The sequence below is a fragment of the Falco punctatus genome (genome assembly GCF_963210335.1).
Source record: "Falco punctatus genome assembly, chromosome: 3".
Taxonomy (NCBI): Eukaryota; Metazoa; Chordata; class Aves; order Falconiformes; family Falconidae; genus Falco; species Falco punctatus.
The window spans coordinates 109566841-109591617 of NC_137582.1; the positions used below are offsets into that span (position 1 = coordinate 109566841).

General features: G+C 65.1%; 1 protein-coding gene across 1 annotated transcript in view; it reads left to right on the forward strand.

The window, feature by feature from the left end:
• The window catches only part of HSPG2 (heparan sulfate proteoglycan 2), a 43018-nt gene that overhangs the window by 4154 nt on the left and 14087 nt on the right, over nucleotides 1-24777 (forward strand). Inside the window, 54 exon segments of the mRNA XM_080377729.1 lie at nucleotides 641-764; nucleotides 1074-1157; nucleotides 1584-1693; nucleotides 1786-1844; nucleotides 2387-2547; nucleotides 2749-2753; nucleotides 2755-2875; nucleotides 2956-3195; nucleotides 3271-3390; nucleotides 3464-3595; nucleotides 4568-4712; nucleotides 5230-5378; nucleotides 5458-5604; nucleotides 5671-5834; nucleotides 5906-6082; nucleotides 6335-6531; nucleotides 6608-6755; nucleotides 6838-6965; nucleotides 7039-7125; nucleotides 7199-7257; nucleotides 7353-7420; nucleotides 8031-8171; nucleotides 9668-9844; nucleotides 9924-10103; nucleotides 10183-10301; nucleotides 10385-10496; nucleotides 10580-10693; nucleotides 10773-10900; nucleotides 10978-11064; nucleotides 11153-11202; nucleotides 11293-11381; nucleotides 11471-11611; nucleotides 11688-11879; nucleotides 16145-16237; nucleotides 16316-16396; nucleotides 16473-16703; nucleotides 16795-16908; nucleotides 16993-17120; nucleotides 17194-17280; nucleotides 19424-19650; nucleotides 19738-19848; nucleotides 19925-20025; nucleotides 20554-20734; nucleotides 21572-21631; nucleotides 21819-21941; nucleotides 22032-22172; nucleotides 22714-22856; nucleotides 22943-23078; nucleotides 23157-23302; nucleotides 23387-23525; nucleotides 23604-23758; nucleotides 23956-24094; nucleotides 24230-24381; nucleotides 24517-24655. Coding sequence (XP_080233855.1) covers nucleotides 641-764; nucleotides 1074-1157; nucleotides 1584-1693; nucleotides 1786-1844; nucleotides 2387-2547; nucleotides 2749-2753; nucleotides 2755-2875; nucleotides 2956-3195; nucleotides 3271-3390; nucleotides 3464-3595; nucleotides 4568-4712; nucleotides 5230-5378; nucleotides 5458-5604; nucleotides 5671-5834; nucleotides 5906-6082; nucleotides 6335-6531; nucleotides 6608-6755; nucleotides 6838-6965; nucleotides 7039-7125; nucleotides 7199-7257; nucleotides 7353-7420; nucleotides 8031-8171; nucleotides 9668-9844; nucleotides 9924-10103; nucleotides 10183-10301; nucleotides 10385-10496; nucleotides 10580-10693; nucleotides 10773-10900; nucleotides 10978-11064; nucleotides 11153-11202; nucleotides 11293-11381; nucleotides 11471-11611; nucleotides 11688-11879; nucleotides 16145-16237; nucleotides 16316-16396; nucleotides 16473-16703; nucleotides 16795-16908; nucleotides 16993-17120; nucleotides 17194-17280; nucleotides 19424-19650; nucleotides 19738-19848; nucleotides 19925-20025; nucleotides 20554-20734; nucleotides 21572-21631; nucleotides 21819-21941; nucleotides 22032-22172; nucleotides 22714-22856; nucleotides 22943-23078; nucleotides 23157-23302; nucleotides 23387-23525; nucleotides 23604-23758; nucleotides 23956-24094; nucleotides 24230-24381; nucleotides 24517-24655 — 6982 coding nt within the window.

Below are 24777 nucleotides of genomic sequence, written 5' to 3' on the forward strand. Positions count from 1 at the left end.
TGGTGCATATGTCTGTGCACTGTCACATGCTGGTATGCACATGCGTCCCTGTGTCAGTGCACACATGTAATGGTGCAAACACACGTGCACAGCCCCACACACTGCGCACACGTGTCCCCATGGTGATGCATGCATGTAGTTGTGCAAATACATGTGCAGAGCCCCACGCCACTCTGTGCAACGCATTGTCATGTCAGTGCACACGTGTCATGGTGCAAACAGGCGTGCACAGCCCCATGCCACCATGCACACGCATCCCTGTGTGGGTGCATGCACGGAGCAGTGCAAATGCGCGTGCACAGCCACGTGTCAGTGTGCACACGTGTCAGTGCCTGCATGTAGTGGTGCAAATGCGTGTGCACAGCCCACACTCCCCTTGCACACGCACCTCCACGTGCCTGCACACGCGTGTGCCCGCTGCCGTGGCACGGTGGGGCCCTGACGGCGCAGGAATGCGGTGGGTGGGCGATGAGCTCATTCCCCCCACCTCCCACCCCCCCCGCGCCGTGACTCCACCGCACAGCTATGCACCCCGGCCCTGCCAGCACCCACCCGCGTGGCCATCGGTGTCCCCCCTTCCCCCACCCTGTGCTGGTGACGTGGCCTGGCACCCAGCGGGGGGGTGATGGGTGTCCCCCAGGTCACCCGGGGTTTGGCCGAGACCTCCTTCCCCGAGGACACGGTGGCTGACCACATCGGGGGGACACGGGGACGCTGGTACTACGCACAGCTCTCCGATGACGAGGACCTGGTGGCATCTGGCGGTAAGGTGGCACTGTGGGTGGGTGTCACCCTGGGTGACCTCTGTGCTGTCCCCATTGCAGATGGCAGTGGGTGGGTGGCACCATGGGTGGGTGCCACCTTGGGTGTCACCTACACTGTCCCTGTTGCAGATGGCAGTGGCACTGGGTGGGTGGGTGGCACTGTGGGTGGGTGTCACCCTGGGTGCCCCCTATGCTGTCCCCATTGCAGATGGCAGTGGGACCTGGTGGCACCCGGCATGACACTGGGTGGGTGGGTGGCACTGTGGGTGGGTGCCACCTTGGGTGCCACCCATGCTGTCTCTGTCGCAGATGGTAGCGGGGAGGACGGCAGCGGTGTCACCTGGCCGCCAGTGAGTGCTACCCATGAACCCGGCGCTGGGCTGGCACCCACTGGTAAGGGGATGCTGTGGGGTGGCACCTGTCCCCTGGGTGTCACCTGCGTGTCACCGCTCTCAAGCTCTGTCTCCTCTCCATCCTTCTCTTATTCCTCCTCTTCCTCCTCCTCCTCCTCCTTCTCGGTGGGCAGCGCCCGGGCCCCCCCCCCGCACCGGCGGGTATGGTGGTGGCTGAGCCCGAGGACGACCCCCCACTGAGTAAGTGACACATTTCGGGGGACACCCCCCCACCTTGCTGCACCCCCACTTTTTTCTCCCAGTGCTGTATATTGGAGGGGGGCACCCCAAATATTGGTGGGGGCGGTCACAGCTGGATGGGGGGGGGTCACAGCTGGATAGGGGGTCATAGGGGGGGATTTTTGGGGGTGCAGGTGCCACCCCCCCATTTTTGACACCCCCCCCCCTCTTTTCTGACCCTCCCCAGTTTATTTTCGGGCACTGGTGAACTTCACCCGCAGCATCGACTACAGCCGGCAGCTGGAGGACCCCGAATCCGAGGAATTCCGGGAGATTTCTGAGGCCGTGGTGGATACGGTGAGTGGGGGGAGCACAGGGGGTGCTGGGGGTGTGGGGCACCCCAGGAAGGGCACCCTGACCCCCCCCATTTTCTCCCTTCCCCCCATCAGCTGGAGTCGGAGTATTACAAGGTGCCTGGGGAGCAGGTGGTCAGCGTGGTCTTCATCAAGTGAGCTGGGGGGGCTGGGGTGGTTTGGGGGGCTGGGGAGGGTTGAAGGGCTTGGGGGGGTTTGGGTTGGTGGGGAGGTTTTGGGGGTGTGTGGGGGTTGTGGGGATGGGGAGGTTTGGGGGGGGAATTGGGGGGTTTGGGGGTGCGGGGGGTGTCGGGGTGCAGGGAGGACCCTGATTTGGGGGTGCAGGGGAAGTTTGGGGGTGATGGAGAAGTTTGTGTGTCTGTGGGGGGGTTGGAGTGATGGCAGTTTTGAGGGTGCAGGGGGGGTCAGGGGGCAGGGAGGGCCTTGATTTGGGGGTGCAGGGGAAGCTTAGGGGTGATGGAGAGGTTTGGGGGGTCAGTGGGGGTTTGGGGGTGCAGAGGGGTCGGGGATGACCCTGATTTGGGGGTGCAGGGGGAGGTTGGGGGTGATGGAGAGGTTTTGGAGTCTGGGGGGGGTTAGGGGTGCAGGGGGAGGTTTGGGGGTGTAGGGGCTATTTGGAGGGGTGCAGCAGGGAGACTTTGGGGTGCTAACCCCTCCCCCCCCCCCTCCCCCCCAGAGAGCTGCAAGGCGACGTCTTCGTGGAGCTGGACGTGGGCTCGGAGGGGAATGGGGATGAGGAACAGCTGCGGGGGGTCCTGCGGGACCTGGTGGCCGCCGGCTCCATCGCCTCCTACCTCACCTCCCCCCACGGCTTCCAGTTCCGCCGCCTGGGGGCTGGTGAGCTGGAGGGGGGGGGCTTTGGGGGGCTCCGGGCTGGGGGCGCTCCGACCACCCCGTGTTAATCCATATCACATCCCCTGCTCGCCTGAACCAGCGTGTCTCATCTGCCCCACCCCCCCCCTCCACACACTTATTTCTGGTGGGTGGATATTGGGGGGGGGTATCAGTCTGACTGTGCCCCCCCCCCCCCCCCCCCAGTGACCCCCCCACCCACGTGCTTGCACCCCCTTGGAGTTCACCTGCGGCAGCGGTGAATGCGTCGCTGCTGAATACCGCTGCGACCGCCGGCCCGATTGCCGCGACGCCTCCGACGAGGATGGCTGTGGTGAGCCCCCCCCCATCACCCCCCCCTATAACCCCCCCCTCGCTACCCCATTTCCCTCTATAACCCCCCCATCCCCACAGAGCCCTTGACACGGATGCCCCCCACCACCGTCCGCCCCGCCACCACCCGCCCGGTGAGCACCGTCATTGTCGCTGCCACCGCCCCCCCACGCCGCCCGCTCACCCCGCGCCCCCCCAAGCCCCCAGCCGGGGGGTGCCAAGTGGGCGAAGCCCCCTGCGCCGACGGGCGCTGCGTCCCCCGCGATTACCTCTGTGACGGTGAGCCTGACTGCGCCGACGGCAGCGACGAGGAGGCTTGCGGTGAGTTTGCGGTGCCGCGGTGAGGGTGGCACTGGGGGCACCCTATGGGTGCTGACCCCCCACCCCATCGCCCAGGCACCCCCTCGCCCTGCGAACCCAACGAATTCAAGTGCCGCAACGGGCACTGTGCCCTGAAGCTTTGGCGCTGCGACGGCGAGAACGACTGCGGCGATGGCAGCGATGAGACCGATTGCCGTGAGTGTGGCTGGGCTGGGGACACGTGTGGTGACAAGGCCCCGCTTGACATATGTCACCGTCACCGCTGCAGCCACCAAGGCACCCGGTGCGGCGTGCGGGCCGGCGGAATTCCGATGCGTGGCGAGCGGCACCTGCATCCGTGCCAGCTACCAGTGTGACCGGGAGCCCGACTGTCCCGACCGCTCCGATGAGGTCGGCTGCGGTGAGTGGCATCCGCAGGGGATGTGGTGGCCAGGGAAGGGGACACCTCTGCTGGGGGGTGTGCCCAGCGCTGGGTTGGGGACCTCGTGTTGTGGCTGCTTGCGGGGGGTGCTGTGCCAGAGCTGTGCTGTGGCACCAGGCAGGGGATGCTGTGCCATGGCACGGTGTTGGGTGCCGCACTGGGGACCCTGTGCCATGGAATAGTGTCAGGTACCATGCAGGAACCCCATGCCACACTGGGGACCCTGTGCCACACTGGGGACCCTGTGCCACACTGGGGATGCTGTGCCGTGGCACGGTGCCAGGTGCCACACTGGAGATGCTGTGCCACACTGGGGATGATGTGCCATGGCACGGTGCCAGATGCCACAGTGGAGACCCTGTGCCACACTGGGGATGCCGTGCCGTGGCACGGTGCCAGGTGCCACACTGGGGACCCTGTGCCACACTGGGGATGCCGTGCCGTGGCATGGTGCCAGGTGCCACACTGGGGACCCTGTGCCACACTGGGGATGCCGTGCCGTGGCACGGTGCCAGGTGCCACACTGGGGACCCTGTGCCACACTGGGGATGCCGTGCCGTGGCACGGTGCCAGGTGCCACACTGGGGACCCTGTGCCACACTGGGGATGCCATGCCGTGGCACGGTGCCAGGTGCCACACTGGGGACCCTGTGCCACACTGGGGATGCCGTGCCATGGCATGGTGCCAGATGCCACAGTGGAGACCCTGTGCCACACTGGGGATGCTGTGCCATGGCATGGTGCCAGGTGCCATGCTGGGGACCCCGTGCCATGCTGGGGACCCCATGTGATGGCACAGTGCTGGGTGCCATGCTGGGGACCCCGTGCCATGGCATAGTGCCAGGCGCCATGCTGGGGACACTGGCATAGTGCCATGCTGCTGCCCCATTGCCAGTCTGGGCTGTGTGGGGTGCTGGGGGGCTGCGGGTGGTGACAGGGGGCTGTGGGCAGTGCCCCCGCAGGTGGTGTCGCTGCCACAGGAGGCGGTGCGGGCCGTGCCAGGCCAGACCGTGACCTTCACCTGCGCTGCCACCGGCGTCCCCACCCCCATTGTCACCTGGCGCCTCAACTGGGGCCACACGCCCAGCAGCCACAGGTAAGGGGGGGGGCAAGGGGGTGTGGCCATGGGGGTCTGGGGGAGGGGCTTGTGCTTGGGTGTGACCTGGGGGTGGGGGTGTGTGTGCTGGTGGGAGGGGCTTGTGCTGGGGGAGAGGGTTGCACTTTGGGAGGGGGCTTTGGTGGGAGGGGCTTGCACTGGAGGGCATGTGGTAGGCGGGGCTTGCACTAGTGGGCAGGGCGTGCAATGAGGGGTGGGGCCTGGGCATTAGGACATGAGTGGGCCACCCGTGCCACTTGCTGGGTACCGCGTGGGCTGAGCACTGAGCATGCCGGGTGTGCTGGGCACCGTGTGTCTGGGTGTACAGTGTGTGCCGGGCACCGTGTGTGCCATGTGTGCCAGGCACAGAGTGTGCTGCGTGTGCCGTGTGTGCTGGGCGCCGTGTGTGCCACCTGTGCCAGGTGTGCCGCGTGTGCTGGGCACTGAGTGTGCCGTGTGTGCTGGGTGTGCCGGGCACCGTGTGTGCTGGGTGCCAGGTGCCAAGTGTGCCGCGTAGGGTGTCGATCGTGAGCGAGGCCGGGCAGGGCACACTGACCATCCGGGATGTGAAAGAAGCCGACCAAGGTGCCTACACCTGCGAGGCCATCAACACCCTCGGCATGGTCTTCGGCATCCCCGACAGCATCCTCACCGTCACCCGCCCCGGTGAGCATCCCCTGCCCTCCCCTCCCCATCCCACAGTGCGCCCCATGGCACTGTCACCATCACCCACCCTCTCTGGCAGGGCCGTGCCCTGAAGGCCACTTCCAGGTGACGGGGACATCCCGCTGCCTGCCTTGCTTCTGCTTCGGTGTCACCACCGCCTGCCGTGCCACCGCCCGGCACCGCCATCGCCTCCACCTTCGCTTTGACCGCCCTGACAACTTCAAGGGTGAGTTATGGGGACGAGGGATGGAGGACAAGGGACACCCCAGGGGCTGAGCATCTCTCCTTGTAGGTGTCAACGTGACAGTGCCGACAGTGCCATCTCCACCAGTGCTCTCGGCCACCCAGCTCCACGTGGACGTGAGCACTGAGGAATTCCAGCTCCTGGATCTGTCCCGCCGCTTCCTGGCCCTTGATGCCTTCTGGACGCTGCCAGACACCTTCCTTGGGGACAAGGTGACACCAGGGTGGGGGCAGGGCTGGGGATGCCGGCGGCACAGCTGCTGACAGCCCGTTGATGCTGCCAGGTGGATGCCTACGGGGGAGCACTGAGCTATGGGGTGCGGTACCGGCTGGGGCGGGGGCCCCCGGAGCCCACCACCCATCCCGACGTGGTGCTGCGGGGCCATGGGCGGCAGCTGCGGGCACGCGCTGGGGCCACCCAGCCTGATGTCCTCAACCGGCGGCACGTGCCCTTCACCGAGGTGGGTGGTAGCTGGGCAGGGGTGGGGGTGGTGGGTGGGTGGTGCTGGTGATGATAGGTGTGGGTGATGCCGGTGGTGGCGGGTGGGTGATGCTGGTGATGGTGGCGGTGGTGGTGGGCAAGTGATGGTGGCGGGTGGGTGATGCAGGTGATGGTGGTGGTGGCAGGTGGGTGTGTGATGCTGTTGGTGGCAGGTTAGTGATGCTGGTGTTGGCATCACCCTGGGGTGACACTGGTATCACCATCCTGGCAGGACCACTGGGAGGATGAGGAGGGTGCCCCAGTCAGCCGGGAGCTGCTGCTGCTGGTGCTGCAGGAACTGGAGGGCATCTTCATCCGGGCGGTCTACGATGGGCGCATGGCCAGCGTGGGGCTCAGTGACGTGGCCATGGATGTCACCAGCGCTGGTGACACTGGCCTGGGGCCAGCCGGCGACGTTGAGGAGTGCAGGTGACTACCAGCAGCAAGATCACAGGCCCGGTGCCACCACTGCCACGATGCCACTGTCATGCTGCTGTGTCCCTAGGTGCCCCGTGGGCTACACCGGGCTGTCATGCCAGCGCTGTGCCACACGCTTCGAGCGGGTGACGAGGGGACCTTACCTGGGGACCTGCTCTGGTTGTGGCTGCCACGGCCACTCCAGCACTTGTGACCCCGTTTTTGGGCACTGCCTGGTAAGGGCAGGGGGTTGACAAGAGGATGGGGACATGGTGCAGTGCCACCTCCCTCCATGCCACGTGTGTCTGTTTCCCCCAGAACTGCCAGCACAACACAGAAGGTCCCCAGTGCGAGAAGTGCAAACCTGGCTTCTTTGGCGATGCCACCAAGGGCACGGCCACTGCCTGTCACCCCTGTCCCTGTCCCTACACTGAGCCGTCTCGCAGGTGGGTGCCCACCACAGTGACCTACCCCTCAAATGTCACTGCCCTGGTGTGTCACCATCATTGTCACCCGCAGGTTTTCGGAGTCGTGCTTTTTGGACACGGATGGCCAAGCCACTTGTGATGCCTGCGCGCCCGGTTACGCTGGCCGCCGCTGTGAGAGGTGGGTGAGGGGTGTCCCTATAACCCTCCCCCCAACCTGAGACCCCCAACCCATCACCCATCCATCCCCATAGGTGCGCCCCAGGCTATGAGGGAGACCCCATCCAGCCGGGTGGCAAGTGCACCCCGATTGGTGAGTGGTGGGAGCTGGTTGTGGGGTGCCCCCTCCCCCACCCAAGGGTGCCCTCCACCCATGGGTGCCCCCACCCTCACCCTCACTGCCTGCAGGCCAGGAGCTCGTCAAGTGTGACACCCGCGGGGGCAAGGACGATGCTGGTGGCAAGTGCCGCTGCAAGGTGCGGGCAGGGCATGGCGGGGGGGCTGGGTGTTCCCATCCCCCGCGGCACCCAGTCCGATCCCTGAGGCACCCAGTGTGCCCCCCCCATGAGACCCAGTCTGATCCCTGGGGCACCTATGCCATATGGGGATCCCACCCCCATAGCCCCTATTCTCACCGCCCTCCCCGAGGTATCCAGTCCAATACCAGCAGCACCCGGTCTTATCCCACACAGCACCCAGTCTGCTCCCTGGGGCACCCAGTCTGATCCCCCATGGCACCTATCCTGACCCCCCAATGGCACTGAGTCCATGGTACCCAGCCTGATCCCCCCAGCACCCATGCCGCCCCTTCCCAAAGCACCCAGTCCGATCCCTGGGGTACCCAGTCCCACCCCTCCCACAGCACCGAACCTGACACCCCCCCCCGCCCCAACACCCAGTCTCATCCCTGGGGCACCCAGTACTCGTCCCCGCCAGCACCCATTCCCATCCCCATCCCCTGTGGCACCCACCTCCCCACCCTGCTGTACCATGTCCCAGTCCCCCAGCGGGTCCCACCCTCCCTGGCACCCCCACCCGTGGCACCCACCCCCTGGCACCCCCACCCACGGTGCCCACCCCCTGCAGCCCAACGTGCGGGGACGGCTGTGTGACGCCTGCGCCGCCGGCACCTTCCACCTGAGCGCGGCCAACCCCGACGGCTGCCTGCAGTGCTTCTGCATGGGCGTCTCGCGGCACTGCGCCAGTTCCGCCTGGCACCGCCACCAGGTACCGCGTGGGTGCAGCCGGGCTGTGCCGGGCCACCCTGCGTCATCTCATGCCGCATCTTGCAGTCTTGTGTCATGATATGGCGTTATATGCCATGCTCTGCCATGCCGTGTAGCGTTACGGCGTGCTGTGCCGTGCCATGTCGTGCTGTGCCATGTTGTGCCATGCCACGTCATCCTATGTCATGCTATGCCATGTTGTGTCACGTTGTGCCGTGCAATGCCATATTGTGCCATATAGTGCCTTGCTATGCCTTGCCATGCCATGCTGTGCCGTGCAATGCCATGCTGTGCCATATAGTGCCTTGCCATCCTTGCTGTGCCATGCCACGTCATCCCATGCAATGCCATGTTGTGTCATGTTGTGCCATGCAATGCCATGTTGTGCCATGCTGCGCCTTATAGTGCCTTTGTCATGCCATGCCACGTCATGCCATGTCATGCCATTGCATGTTGTGTCACGTTGTGCCGTGCAATGCCACGGTGTGCCACGTCATGCCATGTCGTGCCATTGCATGTTGTGTCACAGTGTGCCGTGCAATGCCACGGTGTGCTACGTCATGCCATGTCGTGCCATTGCATGTTGTGTCACGGTGTGCCGTGCAATGCCACGGTGTGCCACGTCATGCCATGTCGTGCCATTGCATGTTGTGCCACGGTGTGCCACGTCATGCCATGTCGTGCCATGGCATGTTGTGTCACATTGTGCCGTGCAATGCCACGGTGTGCCATGGCATGCCATGTCGTGCCATGGCATGTTGTGTCACATTGTGCCGTGCAATGCCACGGTGTGCCATGGCATGCCATGTCGTGCCATGGCATGTTGTGTCACATTGTGCCGTGCAATGCCACGGTGTGCCATGGCATGCCATGTCGTGCCATGGCATGTTGTGTCACATTGTGCCGTGCAATGCCACGGTGTGCCATGGCATGCCATGTCGTGCCATGGCATGTTGTGTCACATTGTGCCGTGCAATGCCACGGTGTGCCATGGCATGCCATGTCGTGCCATGGCATGTTGTGTCACGTTGTGCCGTGCAATGCCACGGTGTGCCATGCGGTGCTATACAGTGCAGTGCCTTGCTGTGCCACATTGTGTTATGCCATGTAGTGCCGTGCTGTGCCGTACTGCACCATGTGATGTCATGCCACGCTGTGCCGTACAGTGCCGTGCCTTGTTGTGCCGCATTGTCCTATGCCATATAGAGCCATGTCGTGCCATGTTGTGCTGTGCCATATGGTGCCATGCTGTGCCGTACTTTGCTGTGCAACATTGTGTTATGCTACGTAGTGCCATGTCGTGCCGTGTTGTACTGTGCCATGCCATGGAGTGCCATGCCATGCCTTGCTGTGCCATGCCATGTTACACTGTGCCATCTCATGCATTGCTATGCCATGCCATATAGTGTTGTGCCGTGCCTTGCTGTGCCATACTGTACCGTGCCGTACTGTGCCGTGCCGTGTCCACCGCCAAGCCCCTTCTCGCTCTCCTTGCAGGTCCTCCTCACGGCTGAGGAGACGCCGGCGCTGAGCCTGGCCAACCTCGCTGGCACGCAGACGGTGGGCGATGGCATCCGCTTCTCCTCCCCGCGGGAGCTGCTCTTCGCCGCCTTCCCCACGCTGCCCCGTGACGTCTACTACTGGGTGCTGCCCGCGCCCTTCACTGGCGACAAGGTGCCAGCACCAGGGCCGGCTGGGGGACAAGCTGGGTGTCCCCAAGCCCAGCTGAGCCTCACTGCATCCCGCCCCGCAGGTGACATCGTACGGTGGTGAGCTGCGGTACGTGGTGACGCATCGGGCACTGGTGGGTGCCCAACCTTTGCTGCACCAGCCGGATGTCCTGCTGCAGGGCAATGGCATCCTCCTGAAGCACTTCTCTGATGCCACCCCCCCCTCCGGCGTCCCCACCACTGTCACCGTGCCCTTCCGTGAGGTGAGGACCCGTGGGTGTCCCTCTCCTTCCCTGGGATGGGGTTGGGGACATGGTGGTCACTGCCTGGTTGTGCCCGTAGCATGCCTGGCGACGGACGGACGGGCGCGATGCCACCCGGGAGCATCTCCTGATGGCTTTGGCTGACGTTGACCTCTTCATGATCCGGGCGTCCTACTCGGATCAACCGGAGGAGAGCAGGTACCAGGGACAGGGCAGGGGACGCTGGGGACATGGGGGCAAGGGCAGGCAGGGCAGTGGGGACCTCCTGTCTCGCCCCGCAGACTGGCCGATGTCAGCCTGGATGTGGCAGTGCCACATGCCACCGGCCGCCCGCCCGCGCTGGAGGTGGAGGATTGCGCCTGCCCAGCTGGTTACCGCGGTGCCTCCTGCCAGGTGAGACCCTCAGTGTCCCCTCACCTCAGCGCTGGCAACACTGAACAGTGGCCCACCCCCCTGTCCCCGTGTCCCCTCCATAGGACTGTGACACCGGCTACACCCGCAGCACTGCAGGGCTCTACCTGGGCACATGTGAGCCGTGCCAGTGCCATGGCCACGCTGCCGAGTGCCACCCCGAGACTGGCGTCTGCCAGGTGAGCTGGGGACAGTGGGAGGACACCCCGGGGACCCCCGTGGCAGTGCCACCGATGCCATCGCCCCACTCCTTTGCAGGGCTGCCGGGATCACACGGAGGGCGCCCAATGTGACAAGTGCCAACCCGGCTACTACGGTGATGCCACCCGGGGTACCCCGGGTGACTGCCAGCCCTGTCCTTGCCATGGACCCCACGGTGACACCCAGTAGGTACCACCCCCTGGTCCCCTACATCCTTGGGGACACCTGGCAGGGTCTCAGCCACCCCTTGTCCCCTCCGCAGGGTGACTAAGAGCTGCTTCGAGGACACAGATGGGCAGCCCACCTGCAGCGCCTGTGCCCCAGGACACGGCGGGCGCCTCTGCGAGAGGTGCCAAGGGAACCCGGGCTGGGGGCTGGGGGTGGGTTTTGGGGTGCAACCCCCCCCCATTGGCTTCTTTTGTCCCCCCACCCCGTAGGTGCTTGCCTGGGTATGTGGGGGACCCGCTGAGGGGAGAGCTGTGCCGAGGTGAGTGGCATGCTGAGGGGACAAGGTGGCGTCCCCTGTGGTGGTACTGAGGGGGGTTACGCCTAACCTGCTGTGTGTCCCCCTGCCCAGAGCCGGGTGTCCCCAGCGGGCAGTGCCAGTGTGACCCACGCGGCAGCACCGGCGAGGGCTGTGACGCCGACGGGCAGTGCCGCTGCAAGGCGAGTCCTGAGTCGCCCCCCCAGCGTGTCCCCAAGCCCTGGGAGAGGGTGACAGGGCGATGTCACCCCCGCCCCGTGTCCCCCCCCAGGCCAATGTGGAGGGTCCCCGCTGTGCCACCTGCCGTCCCCACCATTTCCACCTGAGCGCCGGCGAGCCGGCTGGCTGCCTGCCCTGCTTCTGCATGGGCATCATCCAGCACTGCGCCAGCACCGCCTACGCCCGCGGCACCGTGAGTGACCCCCGCCACGTCCCCAGGGTGTCCCCACATGTCCTCAGCCCCGCTCACCGGTATCCCCATCCCACAGGTCCGGACGCCCTTCGCTGCCGGTGATCCCCAGGGATTCGCCTTGGTGAACCGGCAGCGCAGCACCCGGGTGGGCACCGGCTTCAGGGTGGAGCCGGGCACCCCCCAGCCCCGCTTGACCTACGACCGTTTTGGGGAGCTGCCCCCCGACTCCTACTACTGGCAGCTGCCGCACCCCTACCAGGGGGACAAGGTAAGGGGGGGGTCACCCGGGGACAGGGGTGCCCGTGGGAGCACCCAGCCGGCTGGCTGGAGCAGCTGCCCCACGGGCAGCCCGGGAGGGGGAGGGGTGGGCTCAGCCTCCCGTCTCCTGCCTTTCCTTCTTGCCCCTTTCCCCCCCTTCTTGCCCCTTTCCCCCCCTTCTTGCCCCTTTCCCCCCTTCTTGCCCCTTTCCCCCCTTCTTGCCCCTTTCCCCCCCTTCTTGCCCTTTCCCCCCTTCTTGCCCCTTTCCCCCCCTTCTTGCCCCTTTCCCCCCCTTCTTGCCCCTTTCCCCCCCTTCTTGCCCCTTTCCCCCCTTCTTGCCCCTTTCCCCCCTTCTTGCCCCTTTCCCCCCCTTCTTGCCCCTTTCCCCCCTTCTTGCCCCTTTCCCCCCCTTCTTGCCCCTTTCCCCCCCTTCTTGCCCTTTCCCCCCCTTCTTGCCCCTTTCCCCCCCTTCTTGCCCCTTTCCCCCCCTTCTTGCCCCTTTCCCCCCCCTTCTTGCCCCTTTCCCCCCCCCTTCTTGCCCCTTTCCCCCCCCTTCTTGCCCCTTTCCCCCCCCCTTCTTGCCCCTTTTCCCCCCCCTTCTTGCCCCTTTCCCCCCCCTTCTTGCCCCTTTCCCCCCCCTTCTTGCCCCTTTTCCCCCCCCTTCTTGCCCCTTTTCCCCCCCTTCTTGCCCCTTTTCCCCCCCCTTCTTGCCCCTTTTCCCCCCCTTCTTGCCCTTTTCCCCCCCTTCTTGCCCCTTTTCCCCCCCCTTCTTGCCCCTTTTCCCCCCCTTCTTGCCCCTTTTCCCCCCCCTTCTTGCCCTTTTCCCCCCCCTTCTTGCCCCTTTTCCCCCCTTCTTGCCCCCTTTCCCCCCCTTCTTGCCCCTTTCCCCCCCTTCTTGCCCCTTTTCCCCCCCCTTCTTGCCCCTTTTCCCCCCCTTCTTGCCCCTTTTCCCCCCCCTTCTTGCCCCTTTTCCCCCCCTTCTTGCCCTTTCCCCCCCTTCTTGCCCCTTCCCCCCCTCCCCTTTCCCCCCTCCCCTTTCCCCCCCTCCCCTTTCCCCCCCTTCTTGCGCCCCTTTTCCCCCCCCTTCTTGCCCCTTTTCCCCCCCTTCTTGCCCCTTTTCCCCCCCCTTCTTGCCCCTTTTCCCCCCCTTCTTGCCCCTTTTCCCCCCCCTTCTTGCCCCTTTTCCCCCCCCTTCTTGCCCCTTTTCCCCCCCTTCTTGCCCCTTTTCCCCCCCTTCTTGCCCCTTTTCCCCCCCCTTCTTGCCCCTTTTCCCCCCCTTCTTGCCCCTTTTCCCCCCCCTTCTTGCCCCTTTTCCCCCCCTTCTTGCCCCTTTTCCCCCCCTTCTTGCCCTTTTCCCCCCCTTCTTGCCCCTTTCCCTCCCCTTCTTGCCCCTTTCCCCCCCTTCTTGCCCTTTTCCCCCCCCTTCTTGCCCCTTTTCCCCCCCCTTCTTGCCCCTTTTCCCCCCCCTTCTTGCCCCTTTTCCCCCCCTTCTTGCCCCTTTTCCCCCCCTTCTTGCCCCTTTTCCCCCCCTTCTTGCCCCTTTCTCCCCCCCTTCTTGCCCCTTTCCCCCCTTCTTGCCCCTTTCCCCCCCCTTCTTGCCCCTTTCTCCCCCCCTTCTTGCCCCTTTCTCCCCCCCTTCTTGCCCCTTTTCCCCCCCCTTCTTGCCCCTTTTCCCCCCCTTCTTGCCCCTTTTCCCCCCCCTTCTTGCCCCTTTTCCCCCCCCCTTCTTGCCCCTTTTCCCCCCCTTCTTGCCCCTTTTCCCCCCCTTCTTGCCCCTTTTCCCCCCCCTTCTTGCCCCTTTTCCCCCCCCTTCTTGCCCCTTTTCCCCCCCCTTCTTGCCCTTTCCCCCCCCCTTCTTGCCCCTTTCCCCCCCCTTCTTGCCCCTTTTCCCCCCCCTTCTTGCCCCTTTTCCCCCCCTTCTTGCCCTTTTCCCCCCTTCTTGCCCCTTTTCCCCCCCTTCTTGCCCCTTTTCCCCCCCTTCTTGCCCCTTTTCCCCCCCTTCTTGCCCCTTTTCCCCCCCTTCTTGCCCCTTTTCCCCCCCTTCTTGCCCCTTTTCCCCCCCTTCTTGCCCCTTTTCCCCCCCTTCTTGCCCCTTTTCCCCCCCCTTCTTGCCCCTTTTCCCCCCCCTTCTTGCCCCTTTTCCCCCCCCTTCTTGCCCCTTTTCCCCCCCTTCTTGCCCCTTTCCCCCCCTTCTTGCCCCTTTCCCCCCCTTCTTGCCCCTTTCCCCCCCTTCTTGCCCCTTTCCCCCCCTTCTTGCCCCTTTCCCCCCTTCTTGCCCCTTTCCCCCCCTTCTTGCCCTTTCCCCCCCTTCTTGCCCCTTTCCCCCCCTTCTTGCCCCTTTCCCCCCTTCTTGCCCCTTTCCCCCCTTCTTGCCCCTTTCCCCCCTTCTTGCCCCTTTCCCCCTTCTTGCCCCTTTCCCCCCCTTCTTGCCCCTTTCCCCCCCTTCTTGCCCCTTCCCCCCCCCTTCTTGCCCCTTTCCCCCCCCTTCTTGCCCCTTTCCCCCCCCCTTCTTGCCCCTTTCCCCCCCTTCTTGCCCCTTTCCCCCCCCTTCTTGCCCTTTTCCCCCCCCTTCTTGCCCCTTTCCCCCCCCTTCTTGCCCTTTTCCCCCCCTTCTTGCCCCTTTTCCCCCCCCTTCTTGCCCCTTTTCCCCCCCCTTCTTGCCCCTTTTCCCCCCCCTTCTTGCCCCTTTTCCCCCCCTTCTTGCCCCTTTTCCCCCCCCTTCTTGCCCCTTTCCCCCCCCTTCTTGCCCCTTTCCCCCCCTTCTTGCCCCTTTTCCCCCCCCTTCTTGCCCCTTTTCCCCCCCCTTCTTGCCCCTTTCCCCCCCCTTCTTGCCCCTTTTCCCCCCCCTTCTTGCCCCTTTTCCCCCCCTTCTTGCCCCTTTTCCCCCCCCTTCTTGCCCCTTTTCCCCCCCTTCTTGCCCCTTTTCCCCCCCTTCTTGCCCCTTTTCCCCCCCTTCTTGCCCCTTTTCCCCCCTTCTTGCCCCTTTTCCCCCCTTCTTGCCCCTTTTCCCCCCTTCTTGCCCCTTTTCCCCCCCTTCTTGCCCCTTTCCCCCCCCTTCTTGCCCCTTTCCCCCCCTTCTTGCCCTTTTCCCCCCTTCTTGCCCCTTTTTCCCCCCTTCTTGCCCTTTTCCCCCCTTCTTGCCCCTTTCCCCCCCTTCTTGCCCCTTTCCCCCCCCTTCTTGCCCCTTTTCCCCCCCTTCTTGCCCCTTTTCCCCCCTTCTTGCCCCTTTTCCCCCCCCCTTCTTGCCCCTTTTCCCCCCCCCTTCTTGCCCTTTTCCCCCCCCCTTCTTGCCCCCTTTTCCCCCCCCTTCTTGCCCCCTTTTCCCCCCCTTCTTGCCCCATTTCCCCCCCTTCTTGCCCCTTCCCCCCCCCTTCTTGCCCCTTTTCCCCCCCCTTCTTGCCCCTTTCCCCCCCCCCTTCTTGCCCCTTTCCCCCCCCTTCTTGCCCCTTTTTCCCCCCCCCTTCTTGCCCCTTTTCCCCCCCCCTTCTTGCCCCTTTTCCCCCCCCCTTCTTGCCCTTTTCCCCCCCCCTTCTTGCCCCTTTTCCCCCCCCCTTCTTGCCCCCTTTTCCCCCCCCTTCTTGCCCCTTTTCCCCCCCTTCTTGCCCCTTTTCCCCCCCCTTCTTGCCCCTTTTCCCCCCCTTCTTGCCCCTTTTCCCCCCCCTTCTTGCCCCTTTTCCCCCCCCTTCTTGCCCTTTTCCCCCCCTTCTTGCCCCTTTCCCCCCTTCTTGCCCCTTTCCCCCCCTTCTTGCCCCTTCCCCCCCCTTCTTGCCCCTTTCCCCCCCCTTCTTGCCCCTTTTCCCCCCCCTTCTTGCCCCTTTTCCCCCCCCTTCTTGCCCCTTTTTCCCCCCCCTTCTTGCCCCTTTTTCCCCCCCCTTCTTGCCCCTTTTTCCCCCCCCTTCTTGCCCCTTTTTCCCCCCCCTTCTTGCCCTTTTTCCCCCCCCTTCTTGCCCCTTTTCCCCCCCCCTTCTTGCCCCTTTCCCCCCCCCTTCTTGCCCCTTTTCCCCCCCCTTCTTGCCCCTTTTCCCCCCCCTTCTTGCCCCTTTTCCCCCCCCCTTCTTGCCCCTTTCCCCCCCCCTTCTTGCCCCTTTTTCCCCCCCCCTTCTTGCCCCTTTTCCCCCCCCCCTTCTTGCCCCTTTTTTCCCCCCCCTTCTTGCCCCTTTTTCCCCCCCTTTCCTCTCCACGCTTCCCCCCCCCCCCCTTTCCTCTACTCCCTTCTTTTTTCCCTTTCCTCATCCCTGCCATGTCCCACCACCTTCCCCCCCTCTCCCCGCACAGGTGGGCTCCTACGGCGGGAGCCTCCGCTACACCCTGACCTACACCCCGGGGGGGCAGGGAGCCCCCCTGCCCGATGCTGACATCCAGATCACGGTATGGGGGTGCCTGGAGCCGGGGGGGGGACACACACAGGGTGCCACCAGGACCCCCACTGACCCCTTATATCCACAGGGCAATGACATCACGCTGGTGGCGTACCAACCCGACCTGCTGCTACGGGCACCCCAGACCTTCGAGATTGTCTTTCGGGAGGTAGGAGGGGGCAGGTGGCTTTTGTCCCTGATGTCCCCCATCCCCACGGCGTGGTGACCCCCCCTTCTGCCCGCAGCAATACTGGCAGCGGCCGGATGGGCAACCGGCGACGCGGGAGCATCTCCTGATGGCTTTGGCAGACCTGGATGAGATCCTCATCCGAGCCACCTACTCCACCAGCACCGCCGCATCCAGCATCGCCGACATCGCCATGGATGTGGCCGTGCCCCCCCAGCCCGGCCTCCCCCCAGCCCCCGAGGTGGAGGAATGCCGCTGTCCCCCTGGGTACCACGGGCTGTCCTGCCAGGTGAGCCCCCAGCATCCTCCCCAGCATCCTCCCCCCTTCACAGTGATATCTGGGGGGGGTCACAACACTGACACCCCCCCCCCCCCGGCAGGATTGTGCCCCCGGGTACACCCGCACCGGGGGGGGGCTGTACCTTGGGCACTGCGAGCTCTGCGAGTGCAACGGCCATTCAGAGAGCTGCCACCCCGAGAGCGGCGTCTGCTCCGTAAGCTTCTGTATTACACAGGATTTTGGGGGGCTGGGGTCTCATCCCAGCCTAAACCCCTCCAATTCGTGTGTCCCCCCCCAGGGATGCTTGCACAACACAGCAGGGGACTTCTGTGACCAGTGTGCCCCCGGTTTCTACGGGGATGCCACCGCCGGTACCCCTGAGGACTGCCAGCCCTGCGCCTGTCCTCTCCTGTACCCCGAAAACCAGTGAGTGCTGGCGCCAGGGCTGGGGGGGGCCAGGAAGGGGACGCGCCCCCCCCACCTCACCCTGTTCCCACAGGTTCTCCAGGACCTGTGAGAGCCTGGGTGGCGGCGGGTACCGCTGCACCGCCTGCGAGCCAGGCTACACCGGGCAGTACTGCGAGCGGTGAGGGCTGCGGCCAGCACCCCCAAATCCCCCCCCACCATGGGCTCACCCCCATATACCCACCCCCGTGGTTTCACACCATATATTCACCCCTGTGGGCTCTCCCCCGTAAGATCCACCCCGATGGGCTCCCCCCGTAAGATCCACCCCGATGGGCTCCCCCCCGTAAGATCCACCCCGATGGGCTCCCCCCCGTAAGATCCACCCCGATGGGCTCCCCCCCGTAAGATCCACCCCGATGGGCTCCCCCCCGTAAGATCCACCCCGATGGGCTCCCCCCCGTAAGATCCACCCCGATGGGCTCCCCCCCGTAAGATCCACCCCGATGGGTTTCCCCCCTTAAGATCCACCCCGATGGGTTTCCCCCGTAAGATCCACCCCGATGGGTTTCCCCCCGTAAGATCCACCCCGATGGGTTTCCCCCCGTAAGATCCACCCCGATGGGCTCCCCCCTGTAAGAATCCACCCCGATGGGCTCCCCCCTGTAAGAATCCACCCCACTATACCTGCCTTGAAGTGCTCACCCCAATGGGCTCGCCCGCATACACTCACCCCCATAGACCTGCCCCAATACCCACCCTGATGGGCTCCCCCTGAAAGACCCACGCCGATACACTCACCCTAATAGACCCACCCTGATGGGCTCCCCCCGATAGACCCATCCCAAAGTGCTCACCCTGATGGGCTCACCCCAATATACCAAGCCCCATATACCCACCCTGATGGGCTTAACCACATGCTCACCCCAATGTACGCACCCCAATAGACTCACCCTGATGTTCTCCTGCTATACCCACCCCGATGTGCTCACCCTGTACCCACCCCTATGAGCTCACCCTGATGTGCTCACCCCGATATACCCACCCCAATGTGCTCACCCCGATATACCCGCCCCTACGAGCCCACCCCGATGTGCTCACCCCAATATACCCGCCCCTACGAGGCCACCCCGATATACCCACCCCGATGTGCTCACCCTGATATACCCGCCCCTTTGAACCCACCCTGATATACCTGCCCCTACGAGCCCACCCTGATATACCTGCCCCTAAGAGCCCACCCCTACGAGCCCACCCCGATATACCTGCCCCTACGAGCCCACCCCGATATACCCGCCCCTATGAGCCCACCCCGATTTGCTCACCCCGATCTACCCGCCCCTACGAGCCCACCCCGATGTGCTCACCCCGATGTGCTCACCCCGATGTGCTCACCCCGATGTGCTCACCCCGATATACCCGCCCCTACGAGCTCACCCCGATGTGCTCACCCCGATATACCCGCCCCTACGAGCCCACCCCGATATGCCCACCCCGATATACCCGCCCCTACGAGCCCACCCCGATATACCCACCCCGATATACCCGCCCCTACGAGCCCACCCCTACGAGCTCACCCCGATATACCCGCCCCTACGAGCCCACCCCGATGTGCTCACCCCGATATACCCGCCCCTATGAGCCCACCCCGATGTGCCCACCCCGATATACCTGCCCCTACGAGCCCACCCCGATATACCCGCCCCTACGAGCCCACCCCGATGTGCTCACCCCGATATACCCGCCCCTACAAGCCCACCCCAATATACCCGCCCCTACGAGCCTACCCCGATGTGCTCACCCCGATATACCCGCCCCTACGAGCCCACCCCGATATACCCGCCCTGATGTGCTCACCCCGATATACCCGCCCCTACGAGCCCACCCCGATATACCCGCCCCTACGAGCCCACCCCGATATACCCGCCCCTACGAGCCCACCCCGATATACCCGCCCCTATGAGCTCACCCCGATATACCCACCCCTATGAGCTCACCCCGATGTGCTCACCCCGATATATGCACCCCTACGTGCCCACCCCGATATACCCACCCTGATGTGCTCACTCCGATATACCCGCCCCTACGAGCTCACCCCGATATACCCACCCCGATATATGCACCCCTACGAGCCCACCCCGATATACCCACCCTGATGTACCCTACCAACACTTATAAGCTCATCCCGATACACTGACCCCAATATACCACCCCAGTGCACCCACCCTGATGGGCTCACCCCTAAATATGCACCCCCAGGTGCTCCCGCTGCTCCCCCCCCCCATGCGCACCCCAATACCCACTCACCCCCTTTTCCCTGGCAGCTGCGCGCCCGGCTACATGGGTGACCCCACGGTGCGCGGGCAGGCGTGCATCCCGGCGGGCTCCCCGCTGCCACTGGTGGTCCGCATCCACCCGCTGCGCACCACGGTGGCCCAGGGCAGTGCCGTCACCCTGCGGTGCCAGGCCAGCGGCGAGCCCCCCTTCTATTACCACTGGACGCGAGAAGATGGGCGACCCCTCCCCAAGGGCGCCCAGAGTCGGCGACAAGGTATTGAGCGGCTTTGCAGGGATGGGCTGAGGTGTCCCCAAGGGGGGGACACATGGGGTGTCACCCACGTGTGTCCCCCCCCCCTAGATGAGGAGCTGCACTTTGCCAGCATCCAGCCCTCTGATGCCGGTGTCTACGTCTGCTCCTGCCGCAACCTACGGCACAGCAACGCCAGCCGCGCCGAGGTCATTGTCACCGGTAGGTCCTTGTCACCGAGGCAGGGGCGCACACGGACGGAGGGGAGGAGTGGGGCTCAGCTCTCCCATCCCCACAGAGACCCTTAGCAAACCCATTACTGTCACTGTGGAGGAGAAGCGAGTGCAGCGGGTGAAGCCCGGGGCCGATGTCACCTTTGTCTGCACTGCCAAGAGCAAGGTGAGCCAAGGAGACACCCTTGGGTGCCTGTGGGGACATGCAGGGTGCACAGGGACACCCTTGGGTGCTCCCTGGGCCATGCAGAGCATGGGGACACCCCTGCATGCCCATCTACTCACTCAGGGTGTGTGAGCACCCTTGGGTGCCCATGGGGACATGCAGGGCACAGGGCTGCCCTTGGATGCCCACCTGGCTGTGCAGGACATGCAAGCACCCCTGGGCGCCCCCAAGGCCCTGTAAGGCATGTGGTCACCCTTGGGTGCCCACCTGATCCCACAGAGCAGAGGGACACTCCTGGGTACCCCAGGGTCACGCAAGGCACGGGGACATCCCTGGGTGCCCATCCAGCCATATGGACCCCCCCAGCACCCTCAGGTGCCCATGTGCCCCTATGGGGCACCCCAACGCCCCTGGGTGCCCACCTGTCCTCCGTGGGTTGCCTAGGCAGGCTTGCAGCCCCCCCATCCCCAGCGGACAGCCCCCCTGTGTGCCCATCCCCGTGGCCTCAGGCCTCTCTCTCCCCGCCAGTCACCCGCCTACACCCTGGTGTGGACGCGGCAGAACCACGGGACGCTGCCGGCGGGCGCTGTGGACTTCAACGGCATCCTCACGCTGCGCAACGTGCGGCCCGAGGACGCTGGCGTCTACATCTGCACCGGCTCCAACATGCTGGACATGGACGAGGGCACCGCCACGCTCTATGTCCAGGGTGAGCCCGTGGGGCACCCAGGCACCGGGGGGATGGGCATGTTCAGTGCCCGGGCACTGGGGTTGTGGGTGCACTCAGTGCTCAGGTGCCGGGGTGATGGGCGTGCTTGGTGCCCAGACGCTGGGGTGATGGGCACACTCAATGCGCAGACATTGGGGTGGTGGGCGTGCTTGGTGCCCAGATCCTGGGGTGATGGGCACACTCAGTGCCCAGGCGCTGGGGTGGTGGGCACACTCAATGCCCAGGCACTGGGGTGATGGGCACACTCAGTGTCAAGGCACTGGAGTGATGGGCACACTCAGTGCCCAGGCGCTGGGGTGACGGGCAGGCTCACTGCCCAGATGTTGGGGTGATGGGCACACTTAGTGCCCAGGCGTTGGGGTGATGGGCACACTCAGTGCCCAGGCGTTGGGGTGATGGGCACACTCAGTGCCCAGGCGTTGGGGTGATGGGCACACTCAGTGCCCAGGCGCTGGGGTGGTGGGCACACTCAATGCCCAGGCACTGGGATGATGGGCACACTCAGTGCCCAGGCACTGGGGTGATGGGCACACTCAGTGCCCAGGCACTGGGGTGACGGGCAGGCTCACTGCCCAGATATTGGGGTGATGGGCACACTCAGTGCCCAGGCGCTGGGGTGACGGGCAGGCTCACTGCCCAGATGTTGGGGTGACGGGCAGGCTCACCACCCAGATGTTGGGGCAGCAGGCAGGCTCACTGCCTAGGTACTGGTGTGATGGGCATGCTTGGCCCCCACCCACTGGGGCGATGGGATTGCTTGGTGCCGAGATGCTGGGGTGATGGGCACGCTCCCCTGAGACCCTCACCCTTTTGCAGCCCCTTCAAAGACCCAGATGTTTTATGGACCTGTTGAGTTTATGGAGGGGCACAGACCAGGTAAGTCACCGCTGGGGGGGCCCGGGGGAATCCACGTGCTCCCCTCGCCCACTGCATGCTGGGGTTCCACTGTGCACCCCACCACCAGCCGTGCCACGCTGCCCCCCTGCTTCCCACCGCCTGGGGCCAGCATTTGGAGGGGGGGGCCCTGGCGAGCCCTGAGCCCCACTCCTGGCTCTCGCCACAGCCGGCACCGCCGCTGCCCCCACCGCTGCCGTGGAGCCGGCACAGCTGAGTGTGGCACCGGGGCAACCGGCAGAGTTTCGCTGTGTGGTCACCGGCAACCCCCTGCCCACCCTCGAGTGGCTCGGTAGGTGCCCACAGGGGCTGGTGGGGACACACACCGGCACTTGGCTTGGGGACATGGCAACCAGGGGTGACGCTGGGCTGTGTCCCCCAGGCACGCTGCCGCCACGGGCGGTGGTTCAGGGTGGGACGCTGCGTTTCGGTGCTGTGGAGCCCGCCGACGAGGGGTACTACGCGTGTCGGGCACGCAGCAGCGCCGGGCAGCACACGGCGCGTGCCTTCCTCCACGTGCAAGGTGAGCATCGTCTCCATCATCCCTGTTGTCCCCATCGTCCAACCCCATCATTCCATTGCCCCCGTCGTTATCATCTACATCATCCTTGTCACCTCTGTTGTCCTCATCATCCCTGTCAATCACCCACCATCGTCCCCATCGTCTGCATCATCCTTGTTACTCCCATTGTCCCAATCACCATCATCATCCCCGTCATCATCATCCCTGCCATCTCCCATTGTCCATCCCTCCCATCACTCCCACTGTCCCCATCACCCTCACTGTCCCTATCATCCCTGTCATCATCATCCCTGCCATCTCCCGTCATCCATCACCCCATCATCCCTATCACCCCCACTGTCCCCATTGTCTCCATCATCCCCATCACTGCCACTATCCTGATTGTCCCCATCATCCCTGTCATCACTATTGTCTCTGCCTGTCACCCACCATTGTCCCTGTCGTCCCCATCTTCCTCATCATCTGCATCACTCGTGTCACCCCCGTTGTCCCCATGGCCCCCCACCCCCCGGTGCTGCGCTGACCCCCCCGCTTCCCTCAGCCGCCAGCGCACCCCAGGTGCAGGTGAGCCCGGAGCGGACAGAGGTGCAGGAGGGCTCCACGGTGCGGCTCTACTGCCGGGTCTCAGGGTCACCCACTGCCACCATCACCTGGGAGAAGCAAGGGGGGACTCTTCCACCACAGGTGAGCCAGGTGCTGGCACCCTTGGGTGCTTGCAGGGGGGTGTGGGTGCACCGTGGGTGCCACTCACACCCACCCTCATGCCACAGTCCCGCGCCGAGCATGCCGACATCGCCACGCTGGTCATCCCTGCTGTGACAGCAGCTGACGGTGGCATCTACCTCTGTGTGGGCACCAGCACCGCTGGCACAGCCCGCGCTGCCATCGAGGTGGCAGTGGTGCCAGGTGAGGGACACTGGTGGTGGTTGGGGATGGTTTGGGGGGGCCACAACCCACCCGTGTCCCCCCTTTTTCTCCCTGCAGCATTGGCGCCGCCTGTCCGCATCGAATCCTCGTCCCCATCTGTTACTGAGGGACAGACCCTGGACCTCGACTGCCTGGTGGCAGGATCTGGCCCTGCCACCGTGATGTGGTACAAGCGCGGTGGCTCCCTGCCTGCCGGCCACCAGGTAAGACATGGGCAGCATGGGCAGCACTCCAAATCCTGCCCTGTCCCCCCTCTACGTGACACCGATGGATGTCCCCAACCCCAGGTTTCAGGATCCCGGCTTCGTGTCCCCCACGTCACGGCAGCTGATTCAGGGGAGTACGTGTGCCGGGCGAGCTTGGGGACCACCGTCCGGGAGGCGTCTGCCATTGTCACTGTTGTAGCTGGAACTGGCTCATCCTATGGTGAGACTGGGCTCGGTGGCACCGGGGGGATCTGGCAGGTCCCGGACAGGCTGGTTATGGCTCTGTCCTCTCCACCAGGGCCACCAGCTTCAGGTGTCCCCGTCCGGATCGAGGCGTCCTCATCCACCGTGGCCGAGGGACAGAGCCTGGACCTCAACTGCGTGGTGGCTGGGCAGGGACAGGCCACCATCACCTGGTACAAGCGTGGAGGGGCCCTCCCGGCCAAGCACCAGGTAGGGGACCCTGGAGGGGAATGTCACCAACAGGGGTGGTTGGGGTGGCTGCATGGCCCCGTGCAAGCCCAGCTGGCACTTGTGCGAGCCCAGCTGGCGCTTGGGCACTTGGGCAAGCTTGAGCAGTCCCATGCAAGCCCCAGCAGCCCCATGGAAGCTCACGTGGCCCTGGTGACCCCCGTGTCCCCTCCCCACAGGTGTTTGGCTCCCGGCTGCGGCTGCTGCAGGTGACAGCGGCCGACTCGGGCGAGTACGTGTGCCGGGTGACCAGCGGGGCCACCACCAAGGAAACTGCTGTCATGGTGACAATCCAGCCCAGCGGTGCCAGCGCCTACTGTGAGTGGGGACAGGGGGTGACAGTGCCAGCTGCGGATGTCCCCACATGCTGTGGCACTGAGTCATGTCTCACATGCTCGTGCCGGTGGGGCTCTGCCATGGTCACCAGTGTCACCCTCTCGTCTCGGTCCCCAGCTCCAGGCAGCACGCCCCCCTTGCGCATCGAGTCACCGTCCTCTGCCGTGGCCGAGGGACAGACCCTGGACCTCAACTGCGTCATCGCCAGCCCTGCACAGGCCACCGTCACCTGGTACAAGCGCGGGGGGTCCCTCCCGGCCAAGCACCAGGTAGGGGAGGTAGAGGGACATGTCCCCAGGGGGTGGTTGGGATCAACCCATGGCCCTGTGCAAGCCCCAATGGACCCGTGCACGCTCCATGGAAGCCCACATGGCCCTGGTGACCTGTGTGTCCCCTCCCCGCAGGTGTCCGGCTCCCGGCTGCGGCTGCTGCAGGTGACAGCAGCCGACTCGGGCGAGTACGTGTGCCGGGTGACCAGCGGGGCCACCACCAAGGAGACCTCCATCATGGTGACGATCCAGCCCAGTAGTGCCGGTGCCTACTGTGAGTGGGGGCAGGGGACGTTACCCATGAGGGGTGACACTGTCCTGCTGTGTCCCCAGATCTGGGACAAATCGCTCCTTGGGGAAGCCACCCATGTGTGCACCCATCCCAGCTTCCTGGGC